The sequence below is a fragment of the Notothenia rossii genome, assembly GCF_949606895.1.
Source record: "Notothenia rossii genome assembly, chromosome: 1".
Taxonomy (NCBI): domain Eukaryota; kingdom Metazoa; phylum Chordata; class Actinopteri; order Perciformes; family Nototheniidae; genus Notothenia; species Notothenia rossii.
The window spans coordinates 88,318,503-88,332,721 of NC_136912.1; the positions used below are offsets into that span (position 1 = coordinate 88,318,503).

Below are 14,219 nucleotides of genomic sequence, written 5' to 3' on the forward strand. Positions count from 1 at the left end.
TTTTGGTGTCGTGATATATGGAGGCAATATTTGGTTTGAAATCATGGAGGGTCTTTTTGTTTCTCCATCCTCATCTGCAGTCACACCAGAGTTTCCCTGCTCTAAGATGCCAAGACACCTATAATGAATACATTAGTCTGGCTTTCAGGGCAGAGTTACACCACGTCCACACTAATGCGGGTACATATGGAAAAGCCTCTTACATCATGCTTCCAACCTCTAAATCTTTGCATTTCGAAAATACCATACCTCTTACTTTTCACCAGGATTCACTAGCATTGTTTAATAATGAAATAAAAAAATTATATTTACTACCACTACCACTACTAATACTACTACTATTACTACCACTACTACTGCCACTACTACCACTACCACTACCACTACCACTACTACTAATACTACTACTACTACTACTACTACTACCACTACCACTACCACTACTAATACTACTATTACTACTACTACTACTACTACTACCATTACTACTACTACTACCACTACTACCACTACTACTAATACTGCCACTACTACTACTACTACTACCACTACCACTACCACTACTAATACTACTATTACTACTACTACTACTACTACTACCATTACTACTACTACTACCACTACTACCACTACTACTAATACTGCCACTACTACTACTACTACTACCACTACCACTACCACTACCACTACTAATACTACTATTACTACTACTACTACTACTACTACCATTACTACTACTACTACCACTACTACCACTACTACTAATACTGCCACTACTACTACTACTACTACCACTACCACTACCACTACTAATACTACTATTACTACTACTACTACTACTACTACCATTACTACTACTACTACCACTACTACCACTACTACTAATACTGCCACTACTACTACTACTACTACCACTACCACTACCACTACTAATACTACTATTACTACTACTACTACTACTACTACCATTACTACTACTACTACCACTACTACCACTACTACTACTACAACTGCTACTACTACTAATACTAATAGATTTCCATTTATTTCCAGAATGCTTTTCATTAAATTGTGAATAAAAAATGTAATTAGCAGCACTTTTCCTCCTCAGTATTCGGCATCACTCAAATAATAAGTAATGAGTTATTTAGTCTGATTTTAAGTGCGTCACACCACGTCCACACTAATGCGAGTACATCTGAAAAAGCATGTTTCTTCTCTTGCCATCGGCTTATTTCCGTGCAAAACCTTGAAATCTTTGCGTTTTCATGGCACCATATTATATTTCTGGTCAAGTCAAGTACTACCTTGAAGTGTTTTTATGATACTCACTTCATGTCTTTGTTTTTTCCTTTGAGAGATGGCTGCACAAGTATGAAATAGTGATTCAATCGAGGGGTCAATGCAGCAGCTCAGGAATTAGATTGAAGAGAGGCTGGCAGGTAACATTTATGACCCTCAATCAAATCATTATTTGGTCGCTGTGTGAGAACAGAAACAGAGAAATATGCCAATAACAACCCCTGCTGTGGCGGAGGCTACAGAAAAGGAGCTCCCTGTGAGAGACTCAGGCCATAAATGTGTGAAAGGTCTGGGGCGGAAGTCATTTTGTTGACTGAAAAGGAAAAGATGAGGCTGGAGACGATGTTTAATAATGTTCCTGTTGTTTTGGTGCGTCAATGTGAACGTTGAGGCTTCAGGAAATATAAGCTGAATTAATTCTGTACATTGGAATAAAATACTGCTTTTTGTAATAACACACTCACATTAACACATTGTTTGCAAATATAGCAAACAATAAGTGGGAGGAAATTGAAACTGAACAAAGCTGTTTCTAGAGAGATAGATAGATAGATAGATAGATAGATAGATAGATAGATAGATAGATAGATAGATAGATAGATAGATAGATAGATAGATAGATAGATAGATAGATAGATAGATAGATGAGTACTTTATTGATCCATATTTGGGAAATGTTTCTTCTATATCACATTGAAAGCACTTTCTTCCCTCTGAAGTTTGTGAGATTTTGAGTCAAACCCCAACACCTCTCTGAAGAACCAGCACCTTACCGTGGTAGAGAGGTTTGTGTGCCCTGATGAACCTGGGGGCTGTGTTGTCTGGAACCTTATGTTCCTGGTAGGGTCTCCCATGGCAAATTGGTCTCAGGCAAGGGGCCAGACTAAGATTGGTTCACAAGACCTCATGAAAGACGACACACGAAGTGAGGATACCCGGCCCGGAGGAAGCCCGGGTTCACCTTCTGGAGCCAGGCCCAGAAGGAGGACTCGTCGGCGAGCGCCTGGTGGCCGGGCTTGAGCCCGGCCGGGCACAGCCCGAAAAGGCAACGTGGGCAACACCTCGGCTTCGCTGTGGTCTCAAGGTCCTAGGTGCCTCAAAGGGCGGTAACTTTAAGACATACTTAACTTGGGGTATAATGCATGTCAGAAGTGGGATTTGAACCCATGACTCCATCCTGACAACTGTACTTTCTACTGTCTGTCTTGGACAGGGCCGGCCCTTGGCATAGGCAGTATAGGCGAATGCTAAGGGCCCATCGGGGTCGGCGAAAATTGGGGAGAAAAAAAAAGTTATAAATTAAAAGAAAAATGTTTCGATCAACAAAGTACATCATATTATCTTATACTAACAGAACTACGACTATATTGCGTACAGCACCCCCCCCCCCCCCCCCCAAATCAAGTTGAACTGCCCCAGCCCCATAAAAACCAGAGGTTTATGTAAAATAGTTCTTTTTTTGAAATAATGACTTTAGTGTGCAATTATAGGTTTTAATTGTAACCTGCTTACAGTTCTGTTTCACATTGATGTTGAGAGATGTATCCATAGATCTCTTCATGTTGCTCTCAAAGTGTACCAGATTGATGCTTTTAGCTTCAATATTTAAAAAAAAAGTATCTTCCCGGGGGTGCATGCCCCCGGACCCCCCCTAGAGGATGTTAGGTCCGACCCCCACTTAAATCATGTTCAAATGGATAGTATACTAAATACATTTGCACAAATCTTGTGTCCATATTTTTCAGTTTTAGTGGTCATGCCACAAAGGGGTGGGGGGAGGTTGCGCCAGCTAAAATCTTGCCGAGGGCAGCAAATTGTCAGGGCCGGCCCTGGCCTTTTGAAAGATTTCAGGCATTCAAGGACGATTTATTTCCTCTATAACCAAAAATGTACAAAAGATGGCTAAAAACAACAATGTTTGACAATTGACCAAACAAGTCAGCACTTTCCTCTCACTATAGTTTGTCTGCAATAACCCAAATCAAAATGTCACAGTATGTCTTAATCTATTTGATCCCACTGGGAATGGAAATTATTTGAAGATATTTGATTTTCTGTCTTAAAATCAGTTTAAAATAGACAAGAAACACAAACTGGGCACATTGAGGTTTTCTTTAATGCCTGATAGCTGTACATGTTATTTCTACTACTGTCTGTGCCACAGTATTTATCTTTCTTGTGAACATATTTTTGGGGAAATCTGCATTATAGTATGGACTCTATGGACTATTCTACGCCTTCGATGTCTCAATGCCATCGACAAGGCTTGCATTTGCATTCACTGAATAGCTTCACAAACCCCCCCAGAGTCTTTAATTCTTCCTAAACCCTCTCTGAGATCTATAGAGCTCAGTATACTGCAGTATTTTTAGTGTTTTCCGAAAATATCCGCATTTAAATGCAGCTTCAGTCTCTGGGCTCTCTGTAATGTAAACAGTTCATTTAGATTATGAGAATTTCCATTGGCTGAAAACATAGCTTATGTTTATTGCACATTTGAAATGGATAATGGACTGAGCCTTAGATTGGCAGCTTTGACAGAGAAGGATATTATGTGTGTGTGTGTGTGTGTGTGTGTGTGTGTGTGTGTGTGCGTGTGTGTGTGTGTGTGTGTGTGTGTGTGTGTGTGTGTGTGTGTGTGTGTCGCTCTTCACTGTCCTTCAACAGTTCAACAATCTCATTTACATACTCATAAATCATTCATGTCTGACATCTCTCTCACTCACATTCACACACACACACACACCCACACACACACACACACACACACACACACACACACACACACACACACACACACACACACACACACACACACACACACACCTCTGGGCATTGTAATAATAAAGTGCTTAAATACCTATTTTCGGATGGATGGACCGATTTTTCTCAGTATCTTTCATCCAGATTCAGATCTTTGTGTAGACAATGCAATAAATCAAAATCAACACTGACCATCAGCAAATAACATATTTTGGGAAATATATGATGTATGATTATAATCTCTCTTAACCCTCCCTATAGACATTTGGGAGTAGGATTTGAACCCACGCCTCCAATTGGAGACCAGAAGCCCCTTTAATCAGGACAGAGTCGATCCTTGAGTCTCATGTCTTAGACCGCTCGGCCATCCTGACTGCTTTTGTTTCAAAGGTTTGTCTGAAATAAACTAAAAATACAAAGCAAAACAGAAGTCAGGAGTGGGATTTAAAGCCCCATTTAAACACGTCCAAAAGTGTGGGAGTTGTTGACCGTGGTACCTTTGGGAAAAATACGATACATGACTATATCCTCTTTAAATTAAGATATGCAATTTTTAACAAATGTGACAGAAACATGCTGAAATATTTGTTCATCTCTCAAAAATAATGGTTGTTTCGCATGATTAAAGGTGGGGTAGGTAAGTTTGAGAAACCGGCTCGAGACACACTTGTTGTTATATTCCATGGAATTCTCTTCACATCCCGATAGCAATGAATATTTTAAGTGCTTTGAAAAAAAATACATAAAAAACTGTCATCTGTGGAAGCCGTAGCGCTGTAAAAAGCACGACCAATCATCTGAGCCGGCTAAAGTAACTGGATGGCCTACCTGCCTGTCAGCCTTCCATCTGTGCACAAACTTATCTCGTGCCCTCATTGGTCATGTGCGCGTTCGTGTGCGTTGGAGGAGGGGCTCTGTGATGAAGTGGCAGATTTTTTCCAGCTGTGTATTTTCAAATTCTAGCGCACTCGAGCTGGTTTCTCCAAAATTAGGTAGCCCACCTTTAATGTTGACAATGACATATGTCAGGATGGCCGAGCGGTCTAATGCGCCAGACTCAAGGATCGACTCTCTCCTGAGCAGAGTGATTTCTGGTCTCCAATTGGAGGCATGGGTTCAAATCCCACTCCTGACTAAATGTATTTGAATAACTTTCAACCGTGCATTTTACTTTGACAACTGTAATTTACCAACTGTAAAAACAATACTGTTCTCTATAGAGTATGTATATGCTTATTCCAAAGCCCTATCATTCTTCATTGAATTAAATATCGTAAATCAAACCACCGCAGCCCGGCATAGCGTGGAATAATCTCAATGTTCTTTGCAGCATTTTAGACACATTTCAACAACGTTCAGCCTGACTTAAAGTCTGTGGGTTTGTTGGAAACCTTGAAACCCCTTTTAGAATTTAAATAACGGTCTGTCTGTTTGAATGATGACATGCTGCATACAATGCATTTGTTATAATGCAGCAGCTGAAGGGTCCATGGAGTTCAGAAATACTTTATTTTTCTTGGCATACATATTCCATTTAAATGATGTATTGGCTTTGTAGAACACATGGATTTTGTTCCATCTTCTTCCCACCTTTCTCCTTCAATTGACAAGAGACGTTGGTTAAATGTTGATTCTTTAACTAATCCTGAACAGTACATGCAATTAAAAACATGTATTTCTTCTCACAGGAAAGTGATTTGATCATTCTTGTTTTCACAGATTGTTTTTAACGAGTGTGCTGTGTCGTTCTGACCACTACAAAGATAATTGAAAATAGATATACATGCATTTAGCAGGAATGTGTGGTCCATGGATGATTGAACTGACCCTCTGGTGTGTGTGAAGGTCAGCAGACACACAGGGTCAAAGGTCATAGGTCAAAATTACACTGCGAGTGAGGGCAGATTGCTCTTAAGGCTGTGTGTTTGACGACGAGAGATAAAGAGATATCTGAAGAAACAACAGAAAACAAACGCCAAACAAAATAGATTAAGACGTTTGATGTTAGAGAGATGATCGTTTCAGGTGTATCGCCTTGAATGTAGAACTCAGTTTTCTCCATTTATAGAGTGTAAGAAAATAAAATGTTTAAATGACGTAATTTAGTTTAAAAATACTGTAAGCTTAAAACTGTCTTATTCTGGAAATACTTAATTTCTGGTTAGCATTAGCTTGTGGCTAACGTTATTGCTGAATGTTAAATTAATGTAGTTTTATTTTGAAAAGCTTTTTGGAAAGGCGTCTCCGTTGTTTACAATGACGTCACTTCCGGTTTCACGCTAGGAATTATTACAGCCGTTAAAATACATTAGATAAAAAGTCATGAATGAGAATACGAGGAGAAAAGGCGTGTGGAGTTATACAATGAACACACAACGTCTAAATCCTCTGATTTAAACTATATCAGACACAGAAGAACTCGAGGAGGGAGGACCCCCTTTCGTCAGAGCTGCCACTGAGAGGAGGAGCCAGGAATTGGATATTAGCTCACTTCACGGAGAATCGCTCTCTCTACTTCCCTCCCTCCCTCACGAACATGGCGCTGTGTTCCTGATTTGCTATGTTTGTTTCAAAACCATGTTACTTTATTAAATTACCCATTTTGAACCTTTTTGAGACTACATTGTCTCTTTTTAACTTCCTCCTGGACGTGAGAACAACGATCACGATCTTCAGTAGGCAATGATGTTACCGTTTTAAAGTCCAAAACTGGTTAAAATTGTAAGTAATTATATCATATTTGTCATTTTCTAATTGCCTGTATAAATAAAAAACCAAGTAGATTAGTAACTGTAGTTTTGTCTGGTTCAGCCGATCAGATATTTAAGTAAGATAAGAAGTACTTTATTCATCCCAATTTGGGAGATGTTTGCGTTGCAGCAGCATAAAAAAACATGGCATTGTATGTAAATATAATGTTCTCAATGGACGGTGCACTTTTGGTTATTCCCACCCAGGCCAATGTTGACAATGGGTGTTTCTTAATGTCGAGTAAAGCTGCTCCAGAGCCACTATTTCCAGCATACTACGTCATCGAGTGCCGCCGAAGGACTGTTCCAATGTCCAGCATACTTGGAATTCTACCGAGCCCGGCGTACTTGGTTTGGAGAAATTTCGAGGCTGCACATGTGTAGACTCCGCGGTCTTAAAATCCCCACAATGCTTTGCGCACGGACCAATTTCCCCAAATCTGTGGCGGACAGTATGACGCACACCTGCACACTTGCTCGCCTGTTCCACTCTTTGTTTTCCGAATGCCAGGAAGGATTCTTCCCTCGCTTCTGAAGCAAGTGACTCTGAAGACATGTGCTACCAAGCAAGCATCCTCGACATTGAGAAACACCCAATAGTGATTGAAACAGAGATTTTGGAACCAAGGAATCATCGATTATTTAGTGACTTAAACCTCCCAATTATAAACAATTTTGCCATATCTGAGACAGAAAATAGTAACAGCAGTAGTCAGGATGGCCGAGCGGTCTAAGGCGCCAGACTCAAGGATCGACTCCTTCCTGTTCAAAGGGACTTCTGGTCTCCAATTGGAGGCGTGGGTTCAAATCCCACTCCTGACAGCCTTTTAACCAGATTTTTACGTCCCAAATTTGATCATTAGTAAACCTTGTTTCAAAATAAGTGCCCATCTGTCCTGTAGATGTTGAAATCTTTCTCAGAATAGGAGAAAACCTTGAACTGCTGGTGGTTCTTGAGAAAAAGTCAGTCGACCATAAACGTCTGAAAACATTTTAGGGCACTTTCTAAGTAATCTAAGAAACACATCAGTCTGTACCAAAGGAGAAAGGAAATGTGATTATTTAGTGTCTTAAACCTGCCTATTATAAAGCATGTCTAGTTTATCCAAGAAACAGATTTGTTGACCCAATTGAATTGGGTTCAAATCCCACTCCTGAGAATCAGTCTTGTCCCAAATATTCAATTAAAGTCCATGAAGCTGAAGAAATGCAACCTGCCAAAGACAATGATGGTGAACTTCTATCATGGAGTCCATCCTCACCTCCTCCATCACCATCTGGTACGTCGCAGCCACAGCCAAGGATAAGGGCCGGCTGCAGCGTACCATCCGCTCTGCAGAGATAGTGGCCGACCCACCCTGGGCACAAACTGTTCAGCCCCCTCCCCTCTGGCAGGAGGCTGCGCTCCATCAGGACCAAAACCTCTCGCCACCTGAACAGTTTCTTCCCCTCCGCTACCGGCCTCTTAAACAAGGCCCGCCCCCCACTGACACTTTACCTCTGACACAACATAGACTCTATATGCATTACATTAATGCACACAATGTTCAATACTGCTTACTGCACATATTCTTATTTCATATTTCATAGATTATATTCTATAACTCACTGTTATTTAACTATATTTTATTAAAGTGTGCTTCAAGATTTTTTGTTTTATATGGCATGACATCAAATCATGACATCAAATCAAATTCCTCGTATGTGTGAACCTACCTGGCAATAAACCCGTTTCTGATTCTGAAATCAAAAAGCCAGGATTTGCTCCCATTTAAAAACAGACTCTCAGCTATGCTGCAACCCACTAGCTAACGGTCATGGTCATTTGAGATATTTCTGTCTAAAACAAAGTGGTGGAGCGACCGTTATTGCCATCCTAAGAGCCATGACACATCAATCACTGCCAATAACACATTGTTTCTCTAACCATACAGACGGTTTGCAGACATTTAAGAAAGCCAGAGTATTGGAAATGTCTGCAGTTTTACAACAAATATTCAGGGTCTCGCCAGGTGAGCCTGTTCATCACAGACTGTGTGTGTGTTTCAAATACAGTTCCTGCAGAGGGCTGTAAAACAAAGAGCAGGTAAATTGATGTGTGTGTGTGTGTGTGTGTGTGTGTGTGTGTGTGTGTATGTATGTATGTGTGTGTGTGTGTGTGTGTGTGTGTGTGTGTGTGTGTGTGTGTGTGTGTGTGGCGACCCATGTCTAAATAATGTGTATTGACTGGCTTCAGTCTGAAACACATCAGAGTTTGTACGTGAGCTTGTGTGACAAGACTGCATGGGTTTTGTTTGAGAAAACAGTGTAAACACACACACACACACACACACACACACACACACACACACACACACACACACACACACACACACACACACCTCCCAAGAAAGTCCCAAATATCTCACAGAAACTCATTTATAGTCACCAAATTCTAATCTCAAAACTCATGGAAGCTCAATCATTTCAAAACATCCTACGACTCCTTGAAGGTTATTAAAACTCACATCCAAAAACCTCTGGAAACTCGTTATAATCCCCAAAAACATTCTGAGAGTCTCGTATTTTTTTTTGTTGCATTCTATCTGATTATTATCCATTTTTGTTGTTTTGTTGGAGATTGAAGTCATATTTCTGATAAAACAACACAAATATTAACAGACAATATCAAAAATAAAATGTACCCTTTATTTAACAAAGCTTCATTTATATTCCTTAGTGTCAGGGAATAATTTGCCCTGCATGTTTACCTTTCGCCCTCTGACGCCGCTGACCAGCCTTGAGCAGCCGTTATCTCCCTTAAGGAGGGGCTGCCTTAGCAAGTTGTTGTTGTTGTTGTTGTTGTTACCAGTTTATGACCGGGCAACTCTCGATCAGAGATAGTTATTGTTGTGGGACACCTGGAACACATCCTTCTTGGGGTGTAGATGACCCCGAGCCATAAGCGACAAGAAATGTGATTCACTGTCCTCAGCTGTTTAGTCTATCTATTGAAGAATGTTGATTATTACAATCTGAACTAAAACCTGGAGCTACAGTGATGAGACACACCCTGTGTCACATGAGAGGAGACAGAGTTCAGCAGAGGAGGCGTGACAGAACTCCTCCCTCACTGACTCACTGAGACAAACCAGGAAACAGTTTGTTCCTCTTCCTCACTGCAGAGAGACAGACGGACTGAAAAACAGACGATCACATTCACCTTCAGACCAAACTAACAACTTCCTCTGAGTTCAGCTACAGGAGAGAAAAGTGGAAACTACAGCCCTGCTGCTTCAACCTGCGGACCCTCCACCCCCTGAAGGTGAGTCTCCAAACATCACTCACAGTGAATTTCAGTCAGTAGAGGAGGGGGAGGGGAGCCGTGACTGACTGTACTTCCTGTCTGCTGTGTTTCAGCTTCACTCAGAGACAACATGGCTTCCAGGTTAGAGGAAGACCTCTGCTGTCCGGTCTGTCAGGAAGTCTTTAGAGATCCTGTTGTTCTGTCCTGTAGCCACAGCTTCTGTAAAGCCTGTCTGCAGACCTGGTGGACGGGGAAAGAAGAAAAGGAGTGTCCAGTCTGTAAGAGAAGATCTTCAAAAGGTGAACCTCCCTGTAACCTGGCTTTAAAGAACCTGAGTGAGACCTTCTTACTGGAGAGAGGTCAGAGACCTCCAGAGGCTCTCTGCAGTCTGCACTCTGAGAGACTCAGACTCTTCTGTCTGGACCATCAGCAGCCAGCGTGTGTCGTCTGCAGAGATTCAAGAACACACACCAACCACAGATTCAGACCCGTGGATGAAGCTGCTCAGGATCTCAGAGAGGAGCTCCAGAAAGCTCTGCAGCCCTTTCAGGAGAAACTGAAGCTCTTTGAAGAAGTTAAAGTGAAGTGTGATCAAACAGCAGGACACATGAAGCTCCAGGCTCAGCACACAGAGACGCAGATCAAGGAGCAGTTCAAGAAGCTTCACCAGTTTCTAGAAGAGGAAGAGGAGGTCAGGATGGCTGCACTGAGGGAGGAAGAGGAGCAGAAGAGGAGGATGATGGAGGAGAAGATTGAGGCTGTGAGCAGAGAGATAGCAGCTCTTACACTCACAGTCAGAGCCACAGAGGAGGAGCTGAGAGCTGAAGACGTCTCCTTCCTGCACAACTACAAGGCTGCAGTGGAGAGGCTGCAGCGCCCCCTGCTGGAGGCTCCACAGCTGCCCTCAGGAGCTCTGATAGACCAGGCCAAACACCTGGGCAACCTCAGCTTCAACATCTGGAGCAAGATGAAGGACATGGTGTCCTACTCTCCTGTCATCCTGGACCCAAACACTGCTCATCCACAACTCATCCTGTCTGAAGATCTGACCAGAGTGAGAGCAGGAGGAGAGAGAAAGAAACTTCCTGATAATCCAGAGAGGTTTGATGAATACCTCTCTGTCCTGGGCTCTGAGGGCTTTGACTCAGGGACTCACAGCTGGGATGTCCAGGTTACAGGCAGTACACACTGGTTACTGGGTGTGTTAGCAGAGTCTGCCCAGAGGAAGGGAAGCATAGAGTCTGGATTATGGATGATACGTTTCTATAAAGGTAAATACTCAGCATGGTCACCATCAGCACCACCCACTCCTCTCAGCCTGAAGGACCTCCAGAGGGTCAGAGTGGATCTGGACTGGAACAGAGGAAAGCTGTCGTTCTCTGATCCTGACACTAACACACTCATACACACCTTCACACACAATTTCACTGAGAGGATGTTTCCATTCATTTTCACTGTGGAGGAAGTGAAGATATTACCACTGAAGGTGTGTGTGACAGTGGATCAGAGCAGGTAGAGATGAACAGGATCATTATATATTTGATGTTTATCTCTTAAAGGGATAATTCACTGACCTCTGCAGCACCTCCTGTCCGCCTGCTCATTCCAACACCGTGTTTAACAGCTCACTCAGACAACCAGTGAACCCTGCCAACCATCACACACACACACACACACACACACACACACACACACACACACACACACACACACACACACACACACACACACACACACACACACACACACACACACACACAGATAATTATCCGGTCAGATGAACAGATAGACAGTCTGTCAGGCAGATTGATCAGACACATATAAGTCATTTAAACACTTAATGAGTTCATCAGTACAACATGACTGACACACGGTGGCACTTGTACTCTGAGTGAGTGTGTGTGTGTGTGTGTGTGTGTGTGTGTGTGTGTGTGTGTGTGTGTGTGTGTGTGTGTGTGTGTGTGTGTGTGTGTGTGTGTGTGTGTGTGTGTGTATTGTTTTATATGCCTGTTCTTATCCTGAGGGAAGATAATGTGTCTGTATCTTGAATTCTATTAAAACCAGCAGAATTATATTTTTCGTTCTCATTTATGACTGTTGTTAGAAATTAAAATCAATGTTTTATGGCATAATTTAGTTAAAACATTCCGTCAGTTTAAATGATATTTTATTCTGAAAAAAACCGGAAGTTCTCGCACAATCTTAATACCAAGCTTTTATTCTGAAAATCCTTCATGACGACATCCGGGACTACCGTCCATTAGTATCATTAAAGTGGCCGTTGACGCCGTTAACATGTATTACATATCAAGTTATGAAAGAGATAAGGAGGAGAAAAGGCATGTGGAAGTAAGATGAATGTAAAATGTTGAAATCCTCTGTTTAACGCAATATCGGATACAGAAGACCGAGGGGGAAGTCCCCTACGTCACCACAGCCGCCAGAGAGGAGGAGCGAACAGCCAGCAAGCGGGAAAGACGAAGGTGGAGATACTCTTCTGCTCGGCCGGTGTCAGTACCATATGTGTTCGGCCTACCATATGTGTTCGGGGTCCGTCGCTTACCAATGACGTCCCGAATTGTGAATGGCTGTACGGTAATCGCATGTCACATCTCCACATAACTGCTCACGTCACTGTCACTAGTATTAATTATACATACTAGGGCTGTATCCGAATATCCGAATATTTGTTCGTCGGAGTACTATTCGAGTTTCAATGTCGTTATTCGGATATTCGTTTTGTTTGTTTTTTCGTTTTTTCCCAGTTTTTTTTTCAAAATTGAATTTATTGAAAACTCCAATATCAACGTAAGAGCTTGTTCGTGGGGTGCTAACACTTAACCATAAACGTTATTGTTAACTTTCTCCGTCTTTATATGTAGATATTACTTTTTTCCGTTAATCTCCGTCACGTTGTTTCCAAAGCAACAACAACTTCCTGTCAACAGCGCTACCTCTCCTTCAAAATAAAAGCTTGTCAAGCCAAGCCAAATTACACTTAAGACATATACAACTGCAACGAAAGTAACAAACACAATGCAATATCCTTTTCAATTTCAAAGAACACAAATTGGGTTACATTAACAAATAACTCTAAAACAACAATACTATAGAATAACTAAATGAATGCCGTGAATACACCGAAATCCGCCCCCCCCAATGAAGTGTATGTTTAAAGCTTAGCACCCCCCAAAGAGGCTCAAGCTCTTACGTTGAGTCTGGAGTGTTGCCGTACAGCCAATGCGTGACGTCATTAGTAAACGACTGACCCCGAACACATATGGTAGGCCGAACACATATGGTACCTACACCGGCACTACGAGAGGGAGCTTTTCTCTCTCTCTCTGAACCATCTTCTGCTTGTAACATTACCGCGCCATTTTAATTAAAGTACCCATTTGAACCTTCTCAGAGACTCCATTAGTCTCTTTATTTTAAAGCTTCTCTCCTGGACGCGAGAATAACGAACAAAGCTATCACTGTTTACCTCAACAATATCCTCCAATGGTTGTGGTGATGAAAAAGTTGACAAAATAATTATTTTATTTAATGTTTTATACCCTTATGTAACTGCTAGATTCTTAATTTTCTGGTTTTGGTGGTAGGAAAAATACATTTTGTGAATAGTCTAGGCTAAAAACAAGCCTCAGAAACTGTAATCCAAAGCGATGTTTGATCTCATTTTGAACTGGAGCAACACATCCTCACTCCCAGGTCAGCCAATGTTGACGTTATGTCAAGTCCCCTGTGTCGGCTATTTCCAACGCAAGAGGGGGGCGGCCGTGTCGGCTTTTTTCAACGCAAGGGGGCGGCACTTTCCGGGATGTCCATAGGCTTCTATATAGCTCCCTAAATGTATGTTGTAGGCGACTTGAGATCACGAGCGAATACCCGCAGATCCATTCTCACAGCGTTTATCAACCTTTTTCTTACTCAATATCAAGCCACACTTATGTTATTTACCTTTTTATTTTAATTGAATAATGTAGGACTTTTGTTGCCGTCAGTTATGGGTAGAGTAGGGGCTCAGAATATTGAAATCTATATTGTTTCATCGTTTTTTCCTTCTAATTTTGTATTCTTTTCTAAACCACACACTGTTATTTACTCAACAATAA

At 41.7% G+C, this 14,219-nt stretch overlaps 1 protein-coding gene across 1 annotated transcript; it reads left to right on the forward strand.

Moving 5' to 3' along the window:
- The first annotated feature begins 9,446 nt into the window (after positions 1-9,446).
- LOC307030018 (nuclear factor 7, ovary-like) lies at positions 9,447-12,173 on the forward strand. Its single transcript, XM_079666252.1, has 2 exons — positions 9,447-10,119; positions 10,215-12,173. The coding sequence occupies exon 2, from the start codon at positions 10,232-10,234 to the stop codon at positions 11,615-11,617; it is 1,386 nt and encodes a 461-aa protein (XP_079522378.1). The 5' UTR covers positions 9,447-10,119; positions 10,215-10,231; the 3' UTR covers positions 11,618-12,173.
- The last annotated feature ends 2,046 nt before the right edge of the window (positions 12,174-14,219 follow it).

Excerpts from the sequence above, each read along its gene's own strand:
- LOC307030018 (XM_079666252.1), top strand. The coding sequence starts at position 10,232 with ATGGCTTCCAGGTTAGAGGAAGACCTCTGCTGTCCGGTCTGTCAGGAA.